The 19,185-nt window shown below is 41.1% G+C and overlaps 1 protein-coding gene across 1 annotated transcript in view; it reads left to right on the top strand.

Annotated features, from left to right (window-relative positions):
- Positions 1-19,185, top strand: part of CACNA2D3 (calcium voltage-gated channel auxiliary subunit alpha2delta 3) — a 931,470-nt gene that overhangs the window by 452,156 nt on the left and 460,129 nt on the right. The window contains exon 9 of the mRNA XM_090284008.1: positions 9,091-9,165. Within this exon, the coding sequence (XP_090140134.1) occupies positions 9,091-9,165 (75 nt within the window). The remainder of the gene's footprint in view (positions 1-9,090; positions 9,166-19,185) is intronic.

Here is a 19,185-nt window from a genome sequence, read left to right as displayed (position 1 = left end):
TGTGTTCATGAACATACATAATTTTTCCACAAAAATAGAATCACATTTTACAGAATATTCAGCAACGTGCTTTTATACTCATATTGTAGTCATGTATATTTGAAGAGCAGGGCATTCTATCATTGACAGTTGACAGTTTTTTAATCTGCCTCCCTTTGCTGGACATAAGCTTTTTACTGATCTCTTTTCTACTCAAGAATGCTACTGTGAATGGACTCATGCGTGTATTTTTGCAGGGTTGGTTGTGCTTCTGTTGAGTAAAATATAGAAGTAAAATTGTTACACCACAGGGCATGCACATTGTTAGGTATTACTGGAAAGTCCGCTAAGTAAGGGTAATATTTACACACTTAGAAACTGTATTAGTTAGCTCCATCTTCTGTAACAAAATACAAATGGGTGGCTTAAACAACAGAAGTGTATTTTCTCACAGTTCTAGAGGTTGGAAAGTCCAAGATCAAGGTCAGGCAGTATTTGGTTTCTGGTAAGAATTCCCTTTTTCTTTTGTGGACAGCTACATTCTCTCTGTGTACTCACTTGGAGTGAGAAAGAGAGAGAGCTCTCTCATGTCTCCTCTCAAAAGGGCATGATCTCATCATGAGGGACCCACCCTCATGGCCTCATCCAACCCTAAGTACATCCCAAAGGCTTCATTTTCAAATACCACCACATTGATGGTTAGGGCTTCAACACAGAAATTTAAAGGGGACACAAGCACAGCACAACATTTTGAGGGCTTGAATTGTCTCTCACAACCATAAGTGTATTTTGCCAATTTAGCCTTGCTGAATTGTGGTGGTGTTTTGTTTTGTTGTGTTTGGGTTTCTCCGGCACCCTCTCCTGTTTCCATAGTGGCAAAATTGTTCTAGTAATATGGTGTTAGTTTTTCTTTAATTCATTTAAAATGGCCACTTGCCTCTGTCTAGAGGGACACACCGGTGCAAGGGGATGGAATGCTTGAAACTCCATCGAGCACGCCCTGCCAGTCTATCTGAGTGCCTTATTCTTGTGGGCTGGCTTTCGTTTACGGGAGAGGACATTATCATTTCACCCTTCATTGCACTGTCAGCTTTCTCTTGCTTGCTGGGTAGGTGTTTGAGGAGAAATGTCAGCATTTTGGAGAGAAAGTAAAGAAAATAATCTTTATTTTCAGTGTTGGAAGCCCTTGTGCACTGGAGGCTTTTGTTTGTACAGATCTAACTCATGGTTGCCTTTTGATTGTCAGTGCCTTAATGGGAAAGGGGGAGGAGAGACATAAAGAGTAGAAAAGGCTTTCCTTGAACATTCCAATCATTTTGCATATTTGTATTAAGTTCATTGCTAAATGCATGTTATGTATTATACTAAAAAGCTTTCAAGCCAGGTATTTCCAGAGAATAAATATGAAATGATAATGTTAAAAATTGTTTTAGGTTTTGTTAGGTTTGTGCCTGGAAAGGGAAGAGTCAGGTGGACCAGTTCAAAGCCTTTATTGAGGGATGTTCAAGCAGGCAGGGATAGAAGGATTTTTAAGGGCTCGGAGCAAACCCTCCGGGGGTTGGGTCACCCTGCTGGTCAGCTCCAGAGTCCCGGGTATAGGTGATTGTGAATGAACAATGTCCCCTGTTTAGGGATGGCTGTCAGGAGACTTAGGGTAAATGATTAAGGGAGAGGGGAAGGGGCAGTGGGGGTGCAACTAGTTCTCAGCAGGATGCGGGGGCTTTGCCTTAGTTACCTCTGTTAATGGGGAACCTTGCGATCTGGTGCATGGCTGGTGAAACACACCCTCTTCGTTTCAGCACAGGCGGTGGCTCAGGTCCTCTGTGACTACAGTCCACAGTTCCCGAGAACACAGTGACCACTGGCCATAGCCTGTTTTGCAAGGCCTGACTCAGATGGCAGGTTAAGGGGCAGGAAACATGGGGTCTCTGGCCCTAACAGTTTCATGGGCAGGGTATTGCAAAATCTATCTAAGACTGATGAACTAAATGGTTGAATTATAAAAGAATAATTGAAATATGAGAGTGATCTTGTACATTCAAAGTTAAAATATAGGGTCAAACCACTGGTGCATGAAGAGAGATGTCTCTGAGAAGAGAAAAGCCATATTTTTCTGATTCACTTTGAAGTCTAACTCCACGCCATGCATTAAATTAACAATATTATCATAAAAATGAGGCTGTTAATTCTGTCTTTTCCGATGCTGAAATTTGAAAAATGATTTTACAGGAGTATAAAGCCATACATTAAATGAATACAGTATTAACTGTGCTGATATTGTTAAGTCAATTTAAATGCCTCCTGCAGCCTGTGTTTGTGCAGAGAAGAGCATCATTTGTTAGTTCTACACAGAACTTTCTGGTGCCCTGGTTTTAATTTGCAGAATTTTCTTTAAAACTATTTCTCCAGTGCTTTGCCTGCTGTAGATTTGCTTTTTAATGTAACCGATTCCGTATTAAAAAGTATGAGGATGGTATTTTCTTTCAGTGCTCATTTGTTCTATACTACTAATTATGTCCAGTCATGTTTCAAATTATACAGGAAGCTTTTGTAATGCAAAAGATCCATGGGATTCCTTGTGCTGGTGAAAATATTGTGGGTTCATCTGCTTCATTACATAATCTCTGCACATTTTCATTCTAAAGGTTATTTAATCAAAAGTGCACCAATAAAACCATAAAAGTATTTAATGACATTCCAGCACTTCCCCAACAGTTTTCTTGCATTGCATAAGCATGCCAGTGTTTTAATTCTGTGGGCTTTTTGTGGACTTTGGTATTCTCTAAAACATACCCACTGACTTCCTTTACCTTTTGTTTCTTTGTTAGACTTGTTCTTTCTTTCTATCAGTAAAGTTCTCTATAGTTTTGCCTTTCTGTTTATTTATCCTGATTATTCATTCTACAAATACTGTTGAGTGCTAACAGTTAAATACTGGGGCTGTCTTTGTGTATAATGCAGACAAGTTTTCTTCACTGGAGGACCTGGATATTTTGAGCATGAGTGTTGGTGTGGGAGCAAGCAGGGGGCAGGTGCTCACAGTAGAGTGGCCAGGGCTGTATTGGGGTGGGGGAGTGAAGGAGGCTGGGAGAGCGCAGAACTGGGGGGTGCAACCAGCTACAGACTGTGATGGCTTCTTGGCAGCAGGGATGACTCAGTAAACACTTTAAGATAGTTAGGCATCAGCCAGGCATATGGAATGGAGCAGGACAGGAGGGAGGAGAATTAAGGAGAAAAGTAGTGTTTGCAGGCTATGGTAACTCTGCTTCCATCCCAGGAAGTGCAGGCTTCATCAGATTGAGTGAAAGGAGTTTGTTGTCTGGACAAATTGGAGTTGGGGTGAATGTATGAGGCAGAGCAGGTGGATGGGAGTATTGATGAAAAGAACAGGCCTGGATTGAGAGAGTCAGGCCAGATTCCACAAGTATGGCCTGCCACGTAGTGGAATGGGGATTTCATCTGGAGACACTGGAAGACCTGGAAGGAGTCTCAGCTGCGGGGGTGTGTGTTGAGAGGTTCCCTTAAAGCTTCTCCCTTCCTAGGTCTTCACTCATTCTCCTTTTTAGACAACTGATGATCTTCTGTTAGGCCTGAAAGCTCCATTGCTTTCATTGATCAAGTCCAGTTTCTAAAATTAAGCAGGGTTCAGAGTCCTCAATGTCTTCCAGAACCCAAAATCAGCCATCTCCCACTCTCTGGTCTCTGGGCTGTGATCACATGTGTGACACGGTTCCACACAAATGCTGAAGACTGCATGAAGCTTGGTGGTGAGTTCAGCCCATTTGTTCTTTGTTTTTATATCCTTCTCCAACATGTTCTGGCCATTTATTTAATGAAACTTAAAACTTGCCTTTCCTGTTTTAGATCATCATTAAAATTCCCATTGAGGATTTTGCTTTATTTTTAAAATGGGAGATGTAGGGAATGCTTACAGAGATGAGGCAACAGGAAGGAACAGGAAAATGGTGGCATGTCCCTTGCTGTCAGGGAAGAGTTGGTGGTTGGCACAGAGGAGAGGGAGGGACTGTTCCTGGGAGAAGAGAGTAGTGGGATGTAGCCTAACACCTGAAGAAGATCAAGGGTTTATCTGAAGCCTGTTTCTGTTTTTGCATGGGTCACTGCAGCATCACAGATAAGCACATTTTATTATGAAAAGGAAAGCAGACACTATCTTCTGATGTAATGAACATACTTTTTTTACTAATGAAATTAGGAAAAGTGTGGTTCATGATCACTCCACAATGATGCTCATGGGGAAATTTAGCCAGGATTTTATGTCCCTGGCCCATAACAGGTGCTTAGTTAATATTCATTGAGCAAACATAGGACTGAAGGGGTCCCTGGCAGATGCCTTTCTGGGAGGGGATTGGGCAATGAGCTGGTTGTACTGTCTTGGCTTCCAGTCTGTCAAAGACCCAGGTCACTGAGTGGGTTCAGACAGTGGCACAGAGTGGAATAGTGTGTGGCCACACACCATAATGATTTCTGTCTCAAGTGTCTAGACAATCACACGTGCCTATGGGTGAAGCTCAGAGAAGGAAAACTCTGATTCCAAAAAACCTCCGCTGCCTTGCGGCATACCTCTTCAGGGGAAAGGCTAAGGGAGTAAACCCCAACAGAAAATCCGGAGCCGGAGTCCCTAAGGCGGTTTGACGTTGTAGTCAACACCGGCAACTCCTGCGGCGCACCTGAAGCCAAGCTGTATTGACTCCGTCTTTCCCTTGGACCCTTCAGCTGCGAAGAGAGGGGGGGTCTGCTGCATGGGCAACAGCAGACCCTCCATATTACCCTGCCCAGGCTCTGTAGCTTCAGCGTCATCGCAAGATGTCGATTCAACACGGGAGGAGACAGATACTACCATGTCACTCCCGAGTCGGACTGCACAGCCATTCTCGGCGGTGCAGATGGACTCTTAAGAAGCTACACCATCGTCTCTCAAGACGGACGGCTGCCGATGATGGGTGAAGCACCTTTTTCTCTAACAAATGAAGAGTCTGTGCTCTGTAGCAGAGGTCAGGGGCACATCAACCATATTCCCAAGAATGGGTCACAGCAGTCACCCCCACATCCCCTTCCTACTTAGCAAGTACCGACTTGGGTGGAGGTCTTTGTTTCTGTGGAGCACACATCACACTCACATGTATATTTTCTTTCTTTCTGTGTAGTTGTATCAGATGCTTTCTTTCTGTTCCTTATATGCCAGGCCCATGTTGATTCTTTACTGAATCTCATTTCATCCTCACAGTGAGATCATGGGGGAGGTTCAGTTACAATCCCCAATTTCCCAACACAAACACTAAGGCTCGAAGTGCTGACATGCCTTAGCCCAGGTCACCCAGTTAGTGTGTGGCAGAGCCAGGATTTGAATCCAGATTGTCTGTCTCAGTTGCTTTAGCTCTAATGCCCTACCCTTGTGCAAATCAGAGGAGGAAATCCAATCAGACAAGAGACAGAGAGAAGGAAACCAACAGTGACTGAGGCCCTATACTTATATGTCTGTTTCTGAGCTCTTCAAGGGGTGAAAGTTCTTTGTTCGTTCCCTCACCCTGGCTGGACCGTCTCCTGGGCTGTCTGGCCCCTCTTCTATTCTGCTAAGAGACCCTTCCTATTTCCCAGATATATCAGGAACAACTTACCCTTTGATTGGAAAGGGGGCTGGTTGAGTTCCTCTTTAGGGCTCAGTCCTGGTAATGGGAAGGAGCAAAAGCAAATGACAGAAACAAACTCCATGCTGCTAGTGAGAATGTGCATTGCATTCTTTTCTGCCTTTGACTCTTGATACCTGATTTTTTTAAGTAAGGATGAAGGAGAACCATTCATAAGGCAGTTATGTCTCGGGGCCAAGGTGACCAGACCTTCAGTTGTACAATAATATGGCCATCCCACATTATTGTTCCACAGTGTAGAAATTTAGGGAGCATGCATAAAAATGCAGAAGTGAAAGGTTTCCAAACAAAGCTGCTGGGAGCTTAGAAGCAGTTCTACATGCAGGGCACCCCTGGTGCCCCCTTGGGAAGAGCTCTGGGGTAGAATGGTGGCTTCCCTGGCTTCCTGGTGTGCACTGTTCCCTCACACAGACGACTGAGCCCAGCTCCCTTTGGTGATACAGACCAGATTGCTCAGCATAGCTTTGTCCTGATGCAGTCAAGGGAAATTAGTCAACTGCAAGCTTGGATGATGCCACTAACAAGCTGGCGGATGTTCAGAAGAGCAGATTCCTCCACTGTGGCCACAGCTCACACAGTGACGCGAGCATGGTTTTGATTACTGCACATGTTCCTTCCTGATGAGGGCAAGAACTTCTTGGTCTTCTTTACTTTTAAGTCCCCTCTGCAGCCCCCCACATGCACAGGCCTTTACATTAGCAATGCAGTTTCAGGTCTGTTGCCTCATTGGATTCTCACAGGGACACCTGGAGGGTAAACAGAAGATGAATTAACACCTTCTTATGCATAAGAATCTGAGATCAGAGAGGTTTCGTGAAGTCCCCAGAGCCACACAGTAAGTACATGGCAGGGGCAGGACGTGGACTGTGTCCAGACTCCCAGCTTAGACTGTACAATCCCAAGAATCAACTTTGAAACTGTGCATTAGGCAGCACCTAGATACAATTTTTAAATTTACCTGGAAAATGGAATTGGAAATTTGGGGGCTGCAGGCTATGAAACAACTGAGTGAAGGCTGTTCAGCATTTAGGCATCTCATAATCTCATGGGATAAGCCCGGAGGACACACCTGTAGTGGTTCAGCAGCGTCCCCAGTGACCCATGCTGGCTGCATCTGCCCTCTCTGTCTCCCTTGAGCTTTGCTCTCCACTTTTACTCTTGCCCTCTCATGGTTGCAAAATTAGTTTCAGTTGTATGATAGCATCCCATGTGTGAAAGAAGGTAGTGGAAGTTTTTCTTTAATGGGAAGAAAACAATTATTTGAAACTACCCAGAAAACTACCTCTTCAAGTTTCATAGGCTGAGAATGAATCACTAGACCACCCCTCTCGGCAGGACAGGCTATAAAAACATATGTCCAGCAGAGGGGGACCAGTCAGCTGTGACTGGCTCAGACTGATTAGGCTTTAGGCTTCAGAAATAGATATATTGTCACCCTGAACCAAATCAGTCAACAGTGGAAGGGAGGGAAGGGGCAATCCAATATGAGTCAAGAACTCTGGAAAAGCCTTTCTTCAGATTGGACTGTGCAGTCGCTTCCTGGATCCTGAGATGATGTTCTGTTTGATCACAAAAAAAGTTGCACTCCCATTTGTCAATGGCTAATTTAGGAATTGTGTAAAATTATTTTTCTTCATGCCTCATCAGAGGAGATCTAAGCTCTAAGACCATCGAGCTGTAATTTTTCAAACGCTGTCATATGACTAGATTAAGAACAAAGGTTAAAGAAGGAGCAAAAATCAGACTGATGAAAAACAGAGGCTTGGGGACCAGAGAGGAGGAATTGAGGGCTTTGTCACCCTGAGGTCAGTGGCTGTGATGTTAGACTACCTGCGATTGAATTAGAACTCCATCCCTTATGTATGATTCAGGCAAGTTGATCATCCTTGCTCTGCCTCAAGTTTCCCCACTTGAGGCTGAAATAGCCTGTGGATAAAGTCTAGCCTGTGTCAAGATGAAGCAAGTGCTGATATTAGTATTATCACTAGTCCTTCTTGCTTGTAAGCACCTCAGCACGTGAAACCCGATGCATCTCAGTTGCTGTTGCAGCAGCTGCAAGCCTGGTCCTCTTGAGTCCGTCCCTGCAATGTGTCTAGAGTAGGTGTCCCAAGCTTATCTCTTTATTTCACTCATCCCCTTGCTCACAGCCTGGCATGGTCCCCCATGCTTACAGACTTGAAGTCCAGACTCCTTAGCCAGACTTTGTGCATGCTCTGGGCCCATGAGAGATGGTTCTGGTTTCTTCCCTGAAGAACTCCAGCTGGGCCTTCAGTCAAGCAAGTGGAAATTCCATGACACTCTAATTAAACAAATTGTTCTCGGCAACCACTGTGAGCCCAGCCCTGTGCTTGTTACAGAGAATACACTGAAGAATCAGACATGGATTCTGACAATGTAGCCTCATCTCCTGGTGAGGGATCCAGGCACCAGGTAACTAGAATTTGAAAGTATTCAGGAGAGGCACCTCACATGCCCCAGAGAAGGCAGGAATGAGCTGACAGAGAGGCTGAACAGGAGTCAGCCAGGAGATGCCAGAGCGAGGGCTCCTGGCAGAGGGCTCAGTGGTAGAAGACCTAAAGGAAAAGACAGGACAGGACAGAGGACAGGAAGGGATTTAGGGATAGCCAGTGCTAAGGTCATGAGGGAGGACTAAGGAGTAAAGATGTTAGAAAGGTCAACTGATGCCAAGTGTGCAGAGCCTTGCCAAGCCCTGAAGAGCAGTTGGAACTCTAATGGGGTTGACAAGAGGTGACATAATCAGATTTATATTTTGGAAGGAGCAGCCTAGCTACAGTACAGGGAATCATGCTTGATAAGAGAAATGAAGAGAAGAACACTCAAATTTCTACTTCCTAGTTGTGAACTTTGGACAAAAACAAATGGTCTTGTTCTGGGTATTCTGGGATTAAAATGATGGTATGAAGGTGGTGTCACTGTACATGAGTAGTGTTGTGACCAACACTTGCACAGCCTCCTAGAGTGACTAGGGAACATCAAGGACTCTCCTCTCTCTGTCTGCACACACGTGGGACCCACACATGATTTCCTTGGCTCAATGAAGTCAAAGACAGGAGCTGGAGCTCCATTTGTCCAAGTCTGGGGTGCTTTATAGATCCCACATGGGCTTTGTACTATTAGCCATGCCCAGGGTACCCCAGTGTTTGGAGCTGCCCCTGAAGGACTATCATTTAACTGTGTGCACCCTGAATACTGCCAGACACCAACATGTGCTCTAGAAGTTTCTTCTGCAAACAAGAAAAGAATAAAGTCTGCTTTGACACATGAACATGTTCTCTAGGAGCACCGACTGAGAAGCCACCTTATGTGAATGAACTGAGCCTGTGATCATGCTGCTTTTTTTTGGGTGTGTGTGTATCATTAAATTATTAAATAGGACTCTTTAAATGCTTAATTGTTTCCTCTTGGCTGTTTCTTTCCTTTGCAGTATAACGCAGAGCTTCATTATGTGGAACCATGCCTGAATGGAACGTTGGTGCAGGCCGACAGGACAAACAAGGAGGTGAGACCTGCTGCGAGGTTGGGTGGGCCCATCGGGGTCACAGCACACCCCTGTCTCCCCCATGGTGATCACCTACAATGATTCTGTCTTGACTCTTAGAAACTTATCAAATGTACAGCTCTTTCACTGAGGGCCTCAGAAACCCAGTGTGTGGAACATTTAGGAAGAGGCACAGATGAAATCATGGCAGTAAAATGATTACATTGAGTTCAGAGGCTCGCTAATTCTAAAACAATCATGTTGATTTTTTTTCTCTTTTTCTCTAAGAACATCCTCTGTTGTGCTTGACACCATTTAAAAATGACTTTTGCTGAGATTTTAAAGAAAAATTGAAGTCACTCATTATATTATTATTGCATTTATTACAATTAATTAAATAATTGTTGGGGTAGCTATTAAAGTAACTTGTCTCCTGGATTAGAAGGTAAATTTTAACAAGGATAGGGATGATATCTGCTCTCTGCTGTATCTTTAATTCTCCAAACATTGCCCACTCCATAAATACTATGGAACAAAAGGAAGATGGGCTAAAGAAGGACCTTACTTAAGAAATGGAATAGAAGTTTACCTGCCAGTTAGAGCATTCCGGAAAAATTCCCAGAATAGTGTTTTTTTTTTTTTAATCCTTACCCAAGGACATTGCTTTTCATTTCTTTTTAGAGAGAGAGTAAGGAGGAGAGAGAGAGAAACATCAATATGAGAGAGAAATATTGATCAGGTGCCTTCTTGTATATGCCCCAAATGGGGATTGAAAGTACAACCTGGGTATGTGCGTGACCAGGAATCGAACCTATGACTTTTCAGTCCATGGGGCGACACTCCAACCCACTGACCCATACCAGCCAGGGTTCCCAGAATACATTTCTATAAAAATAAATCTTTTTCATATGGCCATCTTTAAATTTATAATTACAACTACCACAGCTACCAATACCGCACCTATAGGGCCAGTTGAGAATTTAGATGGAAAGTATAGCTGTGACTACAACAATATTAAACATTCAGGAACTCATAACTGCCATTACTCACATTTTTAAAAAATATGCTTTATTTATTATGCTGTTACAGTTGTCCCAATTGCTTTTCCCTTTGTTACCCTCCACCCAGTGACCCCCCTCCCTCCAGTAGTCCCCTGACTTAGCCCACGCCCATTGGTAGTGCATATAGCTCTTCTCAACATCTTCCTGTCTACTCCACTCCCTCCTACTATGCTTCTTAATTCCTGTACCATCTCCCTCCCTTTCCCCCTTTTCCCCCTCCCTGATGACCTCCCCCCAGTATGTTCCCCATACCTACAATTCTTTTTCCACTCTTGTTGCCTACTTAGTTTGCCTTTGTTTTGATTCCCTAGTTTCTGTTGTTGGTTGTTGTGATACAGTTTTCATTTTAATGTTCATAGTTTTGATTCTCTTTCTCCTAAAGTCCCTTTAACATTTCATAAAACAGTCATTTGGATCTGATGAACTCCTTCAATTTTACTTTGTCCTGGAAGCACTTTCTCTGTCCTTCTATTCTGAATGACAGCTTCATTGGATAAAAGTAATCATGGCTGTAGGTTTTTGCTTTTCATTACTTTGAATATTTCCTGCCAGTCCCTTCTTGCCTGCAGAGTTTCTTTTGAGAAATCAGCCGATAGTCTTATTGGGACCCCTTTGTACATAATTCTCTTCTTTTCTTTTGCTGCTTTTAAGATTCTCTCTTTAGCCTTAATTTTTGACATTTTGATTATAATGTATCTTGGTATAGTCTTCCATGGGTCCAGTATTTTTGGAACTCTCTGTGCTTCCTGGATTTGTAAGTCTACTTCTTTCCCCAAGTTAGGGAAGTTCTGCTTCATTATTTTTTTACATAATTTTTCAATTTCTAGTTCTTCTTCTTCACCTTCTGGCAACCCTATGATTTGGATGTTGACCCACTTATAGCTGTCCCATAGGTTTCTTAGCCTTTCCTCATTTTCCTTGCTTTTTGTTTCCTTTTTCTGCACTGGTTGACTGTTTGTTCCTTCCCTGTGTTCCAATTTGTTGATTTGATCCCTGGTTTTTCTTCCTTCACCACTTGTTTCATATGTGTTTTTGTTCATTTCAGCAGGACTAGCCCTCATTCCTTCCCTGTCTCGTTTAAGATTCACTGTTAGCTCTGTAAACTTTCTTATAACCAGAGCTCTGAACTGTGCCTCAGAAATATTTCCTATCTGCTGGTCTGATAGATCATATATTTGCTGTCTATTCAGCTGCATGATTGCAATCTCTATCATGATCCCTGCCATTCTGACAGTTTTGTGTTTATCTTTGCTTCCTGGGCAGGGCTGTCACACCTCCTATGCTATAGGGGGTGGAGCCCCATGCACTCATCACTACTGGGCAACCCTTCTCACCACACTGTGGCGCTTTTGTGGGGGCAGGGGTCTAAGATGGATTCCTGCTGTTCACTTTCCACTGAGAGACTGGGATTCTCCTCCTCTGTCCCCACACCCTCCAGCCCTCATAGTCCGAGGCAATGGGGGTCTATCTTCCCTGACGTTGGAATCGTGATCTGACCAGTTTGGTCTGCAGCCAGAGCTGCTCCCCAGGCCCTTCTCACCTTCCCTTAAATACGAGTGTCTGTGCTTACTGCCATTCCGCCCCTGTCGCCACAGCTGCTGCAGCCAGCACAGCTTGACCTCTCCACCCTGGCTTCACCCCTCCTACCCATCCGGACAAGCACCACTTGTTTATAACTTCATACATTAGACTTCCATGTAGCTTCATTTTCTGGAACTTCTGGTTATTTCTGGTTTTGTGGTAGTTGTATTCCTTCTTAGTTTTAGAGGGAAATGGAGCATGTCAGTCTAGCCCTCCATCTTGGCCGGAAGTCTACTCACATTTTTTGTTGTAACTTCCAGATGGGCACAATAAAATAATGTTTCTGCCCTGGAGCCACCATGAGGTGGCTGGGGACGATGGCCAAGGTAGGTCTGTGTGAGGGACTCTGCATGTGCTGGGGGGGACACCCTGGCCCAAAGAGGGGTGATATCAGTGCTGTCTTAGGTGCAGGTGGTAGAAGCTTCTGGTTTGGGCATCACCGAAGGAGTGAAATGACAGAGGATTGAGAACAACTGATTACAACTGGAAAACAGGTGAGAAGGAAAATATTTTTCCAGAGTTAATATCCAGGTTTCAATTTGAGGGGGAAGAAATGCCATAACAAGCTTTGTTTTAAGAGAGAGAAGCAGGTACATTGTAGTTCAAAGAACAAGTGTATCTAGGGAATGTATGTTTATGGTGATTTTCTAGGCTGAGGTAGGAAAATGACATAAACCTACAGGCATATTTTCCTAGGGACTTTCTCTTTGTTTAGCCATTGCCAGTGTCCGGATTACATCCTTTTCCCAATATCATAGCACTGGAATATTTTCCAAGCCTCAAATAGGTGTCCATTGATGGTGCTTATAATATTAAATAGAAAAGATGCTTAAAATTATTAAGACCTTCCTAAAAGGTAACTTCCCAATGAACAGAGCCAGTTTGATATTTGGAGATACAAAGTATTGTAAATGAAAAGATGGTTAGAGAAGATGGGCTAAAATTTTATTTAAAATTGTCTTTGAATTAATGGGTATTTGAAGTTTTGAGTATAAAAATTAATTCATATTTTTGACTCTACCAATATGGAGTAGGCACATTACAATTAGATTCTCCCCCTTACAAATAAAAATCTCTGTACTTAACCATAATATATAATCCAAAATGCTCAGAATATGATAAAAATTTTCTTGTCATCTAAGAACCAGGAAACTTACAACATGAGTGAGAAAAGCCAATCAACACAAGGCAATATTGACATGAATCAGATGTGAAATTATCAGATTGATTCAACAATTAGGAATTCTCCTTTTTAATTTTATTATTTTTAAAGTATATTTTGTTGATTGTTGTTACAGTAGTCCCAATTTTTTCCCCTTTGCTCCCCTCTTCCCAGTAACCTGCTTCCCTTCAGCAATCCCACCCCCCTTAGCTCGTGTCCATGGGTTGTGCATATAAGTTTTCCAGTTTTACTCTTTCCTATATTATTCTTAACTTCCCCCTGTCTATTTTGTACCTACTAATTATGCTTTCCCCATTTCTCTCCCTTCCCCCTTCCAGCTGATAACTGTCCAAATGATACCCACACCTATGATTCTGTTCCTGTTCTTGTTTGCTTAGTTTGTTTTTGTTTTTATTTTTTAGATTCTGTTGTTGATAGTTGTGAGTTTGTTGTCATTTTAATGTTCATAGTGTTGAACTTCTTTTTCTTAAATAAGTCCCTTTAACATTTCATATAATAATGGCTTGGTGATTATAAACTCCTTTAGCTTTACCTTGTCTGGGAAGCACTTCATTTTAAATGATAACTTTGATGGATAGAGTAATCTTGGTTGTAGGTCCTTGCTTTTCATCACATTGAATACTTCTTGCCAGTCCCTTCTTGCCTGCAAAGTTTCTTTTCATCTGATAGTCTTATAGGCACCCCTTTGTAGGTAACTCTTTTCTTTTCTCTTGCTGCTTTTAAGATTTCCTCTTTAGCTTTAACCTTTGGCATTTTAATTATGATGTGTCTTGCTGTGGTCCTCTTTGGGTCTAGCTTGTTTGACACTCACTGTGCTTCCTGGATTTGTATGTCTATTTCCTTCACCAAATTTGGGGAGTTATCCTTCATTATTTTTTCACATAAGCCTTTAATGTCTTGCTTTTTTTCTTCTCCTTCTGGCACCCTTATAATTCAGATGTTGGCATGTTTAAAGTTGTCCTAGAGGTTCCTAAGCATCTCCTCATTTTTTTCTATTCTTGTTTCCACATTTTGTACTGGTTGGCTGTTTTATTTTTCTCCCTTATGTTCCAAATTATCGATTTGAACCCAGGTTTCCTTCCCTTCACCATTGGTTTTGTGTGGATTTTCCTTTGTTTTATTTAACATAGCCTTTACTTCTTTCCTTATGTGTTTGCCATATTTTAGCATATCTGTCAAGTCTGTGAGCATCTTCATCACCAGTGTTTTGAATTCTATGTCTATTAGGTTGGCTATCTCCTCTTTTGGTAGGTTGGCTATCTCCTTATTACACAGTTCTCTGACTGGAATCTTTTTTTTTTTAATGTATTTTATTGATTATATTGTTACAACAGTTCCAATTTTCTCCCCTTTACTCCCCTCCACCCAGCATCTCCCTCCCCCAGCAACCCCCCCCCAAGTCCATACCCCTGGTTTGTAAAAAATAACTATCCCCCCCTCTCAGATATTAAGACGCTTTGTAATCTTGTAAAGGACAATGGGCGAAGGTCTCAAGCTCCTCTAGCTGCTTCAAGCTGGACATGGTCATCGTCCTACCTACCCTTGGGTCCAGAAAACCCTAATAATAGTGGAGGTGTGGAGGGGAGGGTGGCCTTCCCACATGGGGAAGGATCGTGCAGACTCCAGGTCAGTTGGCTGTCTCCGGTCAATGGCGTGCTTGGTTTAACAGGCTGGCATCCTTGTTGTGTTCTGGGGGCAACAGATTTGGCAAAAAAGGTTAAAAGACATCATTCAATCCATAACTACTAGATGACAAAAGGCAGGGATTAATTTTTCAATGTTCCATATTAGGAGAAAGAAAAAAAGAAAAAGAAAAAAGGGCTTCTTTGGAGGAAGGTGTCCCAGGCACATCTCACCTGTCCAAAACCCTTTTGCCCATTATACTTAGTTTGGGCTGAGGGAAATAGTTTAGGTTTTCCCCCCTCTCAGACCTCTGGGCCTTTTCTCTCCAAGCCATTAGGATAGAAAAGAGAAACCAGTTTTAAAGTGAAGCCCACAGACCACCCCATTCTTCACCAACTCAGCCATTTAGTTCAGCCTCTGACTGGAATCTTGATCTGTTTCTTCTTTTGGGCCATATTTCTCTGTCTCCTCATTTTGACAGGCTCCTGTGATTGTTTGCATCTGTGTCTTAGGTAGAGCTGTTGCACCTGTTATGTTGTAAGGGGCGGAGCCTTAGGTATTCATCAGTACAAGGTGACCTGTTTCACCACGTTGTGGCGCTGTATGTGGGGAGGGGTCAGAGAGGGAATAATGCTTCTTACTCAGCACTTGACCTTTTTCCAGGCACTTCTCTCACTTTTATATGGGACTGGTGCCTCTCTAGCTGTTGCCCTGGCCATTGTTCCTAGAGTGTGTGGGTCTGTGTATGTTCTAGGATCATGGGGGCCCTTTAAACAAGCAGACTCTGCTGAGAGACTGGCAGGTTCTGCTTCCTCCCCAATCCCCACTGGTTTGCACAGTCAGAAGCAATGAGGTTTGATTTATTTTCCCCAGCGCTGGAACCATGAGCTGTGTGGTCTGGTCCGGTGATGGGAGTGCTCCCTAGGTGTCCCTCCCTACTTTTAAAAACATGTGACTGTGCTTTTGCTGGCCTGCTGCAGGCACTGCTGCCACCTCTACCACCATATTACATCCTCTCCGCCCCTCCTACCTGTCCAGATGAGTATTTCTTCTTTATATTTTTGTTGGACTTCATGCAGCTTGATTTCCTGGAACTTCTGGTTGTCTCTAGTTTTGAGGTAGTTGTATTCCATCTAGTTTTGGAGGGAGACACAGTGTGTCTGTCTAGGACTCCATCTTGGCTGGTAGTCTCAGGAATTCTCTTGAAGCAAACAAAAAAAACAATCTCAGCAAAGAAACAGAAGTTATAAAAAAGAGTCAAATGGAAATTCTAGAACTGAAAAAATGCAGTTACCTTTATTAAAAGCTCACTGAATCAACTTGGTAGTAGAGTGGAGATGACAGCAGGTAAAATCAGTGAATATTGGGACAGATCAAGAGAAATTACCCTATCTAAACAACAGAGAGAAAATGAACTGGTATGAAAAGATTTCCACGGTCATGTGGGACAATAACAAAAGAGCAAGCAGTCGTGTTATGAAAGTCCCAGAAGAGGGGAGAGAGAGAGTAGAACTGGATATATGTTTGAAGATATATTGACTGAAAACTTCCCCAAATTAATTAAAGGCATAAATGTATATATTCAAGAGGCTAAGCAAGTTCCAGATGGGATAAACGCAAGTAAATCAATGGCAAGACATATTATAATTAAATATAATTTGACAAGCAAAAAAAAACTTGGTAGCAGCCAAAGTGAAAGGACATGCTACAAACATTACTCATTGAATGACAGCAAATTTCTATGTGAAATCATGGAGACCAGAAGGAAGTGGCATGGTATTCTCTAAGTACTAAAAAATTTAAAAGAAGAAAATAACTTTCAACCCAGGATTCCATAGTCAATGAAAATACCTTCCATGAATGAAGGGGAAATGAAGACATTCTCAGATTAATGAAAACTATGAAAATTTGTTATCAGCAAATCTACCCTTAAAGAATGACTAAAGAAGTTCTCCAAACAGAAGGGAAATAATAGAAAAGGATTGAAACTTCAGAAAGAGCAGAATATTGGAATGTGAAAAATGGGAGTAAGTATAGTAGACTATCCTAATCCTCAGGAGGTTCTTAAATTATATTTGATAGTTGAAGCAAAAAATTATAGTATCATCTGATGTGGTACCCAAGGTCTATTGAGGATTATTTAAGACAATTATATTTTTAAAGTATTGAGCGTAAAGAGACCTAATTAGAAGTAATTTCTACATTTGAGTGGGATTCGTAAATACTGATACCAATAGACTGTGTGAAAGGTTACATATTTATAATAACTAGAGCAACTATAAAGAATATAATAAAAAAGAGATACTTAAACAATAACTCACAAGAATTTGAGAAAAGAGAAACAAGGATGAGATACAGAGGAAATGAACAGAAAAAGAACATAAATTGGCAGACTTATGCCTTAACTTAACAAATTATCTTTTAAAAAAAATATTTTATTTATTTATTTTTTATTTATATTTTATTTTATTTATTTTTAGAGAGAGGGGAAGAGAGGGAGAAAGAGAGGGAGAGAAACATCAATCTGTGGCTGCCTCATGGTTGCCTCACCTGGGGACCAGGCCTGTACCCTGACTGGGAATCGAACCAGTGACCCTTTGGTTCACAGGCCAGCACTCAATCAAGTGAGCCACACCAGCCAGGGCATGCTGGATTATTATTAATTTATAATTAATAAATTACCTTTGATGTAAATGACCTAAACACACCATTTAAAGGATAGAGATTGATTGAGTGCATTAAAAAATGATCCAACCATATACTACTTCAAGAAATTCATTTGAAATACTAGGACATAGGTATATTGAAAGTAGAAGGATGGGAGAAGGTATTCAATGCAAACATTAATTTAAAATAGGGGTGGATATATTAGTTTCATATATGAAAAGAGTCATCTTCAGAGCAAAAAAAATTATTGAAATGAGGGAAAATACAGAATTATAAAATAATTAATCCACCAGGAAAACATAACAATTTAAATGTGTTCAGAGTAAACTACAGAGCTTCAAAACACATGAAGCAAAAATTAAAAGAGCTGATGATTAGTGATATTGGGCATCTTTTCATGTCTGTTGGCTCTCTATGTTTTCTTTGAAGAAATGTCTATTCAGGTCCTCTGCCCACCCTTTAACCAATTGTTTTTCCATTGTTGTTGAGTTGCATGATTTTCTTGTATATTTTGGATGTCAATACCTTATCAGATGTATCATTGCCTAAGTGTGTATTGATAGATGAATGGATAAAGAAGATATGGTACTTATATACAATGGAATATTACTCAGACATAAAAAAGAATGAAATCTTGCAGTTTTCAACAACATGAATAGGCCTAGAAGGTATTATGCTAAATGAAATAAGTCAGACAGATAAAAAGAATATCACATGATTTCATTTACATGTGAAATCTAAAAAAATAAAATAAAATAGAAAATTTATAGAACAAATTGGTAGTCATGAGATGGGAGAAGGGTTAGGGGTTATGTGAAAAAGGTGAAAGGGATCAAGAAGTACAAATTCCCATTATAAAAATAGTCACAGGGATATCAAATACAGCATAGGGAATGTAGTCAATAATATTGTAATAATTATATATGGTGTCAGATGGGTACTAGACTTATTGGGGATGGTTGCTTTTTAAGGTATATTAATGTCTAATGACTAAGCTACAAACCATAAACTAATATAATATTGCATGTCAACTGTAATTGAAAATTTAAAAAAAATTAATGCAGCTGGGAGTAGAAATAGAAAAGCCTGCAGTTACAATGAGGACTTGTTCACTTCACAGTCTTTGATTGATAGACCACTAAACCACTAAACTGAAAGTCAGCAAGGATATAGAAGAACTGAACAAAATTATCAACCAATAAGATCTAAATAACATTTATAGAATACTCTACAACAGCAGCATACATATTTTTTTCAAGTACCCATGGAACATCAACCAAGATAAAACATATCCTGGGGCATAATACAAACCTCAACAACTATGAAAGAATTGACATCAAATTGAGTATATTTTCTAATAATAATGGAATCAAACTAGAAATCAGTAACAGAAAGATGGCAGAGAAATCTTCAAATACTTAGAAATGAAGTACACTTCTAAATAATTCACGGATCAAAGTGGAGGCCTTGAAAAAATATTAAAAATATAAAACTAAATGAAAATGAAAAGACAGCATATCAAAATGTGTAGGACAAAGCTGTTACAGTTTTTAGAGGGAAATTTATAGCACTAAATGCTTATATTAAAAAGAAGAATGCCTCAAATTAATAACCTAACTTTCTACAACAGTAAACTTGAAAAAGGAATGAAAAATAAACCCAAAGCAAACAGAAGGAAGAAAATAATAAAAGCAGAAACCAATTAAGTTGAAACAGGTTAACAGCAGGGAAAACTCAATGACAACAAAAGCTGGTTCTTCAAAAAAAAAAAAAAGAAAAATCAGTAAAACTGATAAACCTCTAGCAAGACTGATGAAAATAAAAGGAGAGGGGTTACAAATAACCAATATTAGAAGTGAAATGGAATATCACTACAGATGTTGTGGTTATTAAAAATAATACAAAGATATTACAAATAACTTCACA

Source organism: Furipterus horrens, unplaced genomic scaffold (genome assembly GCF_987537825.1).
Source record: "Furipterus horrens unplaced genomic scaffold, mFurHor1.1.pri manual_scaffold_7, whole genome shotgun sequence".
Classification (NCBI taxonomy): domain Eukaryota; kingdom Metazoa; phylum Chordata; class Mammalia; order Chiroptera; family Furipteridae; genus Furipterus; species Furipterus horrens.
The sequence above is the reverse complement of the archived record's forward strand: the minus strand, read 5'-3'. Positions and strand labels throughout refer to the sequence as shown.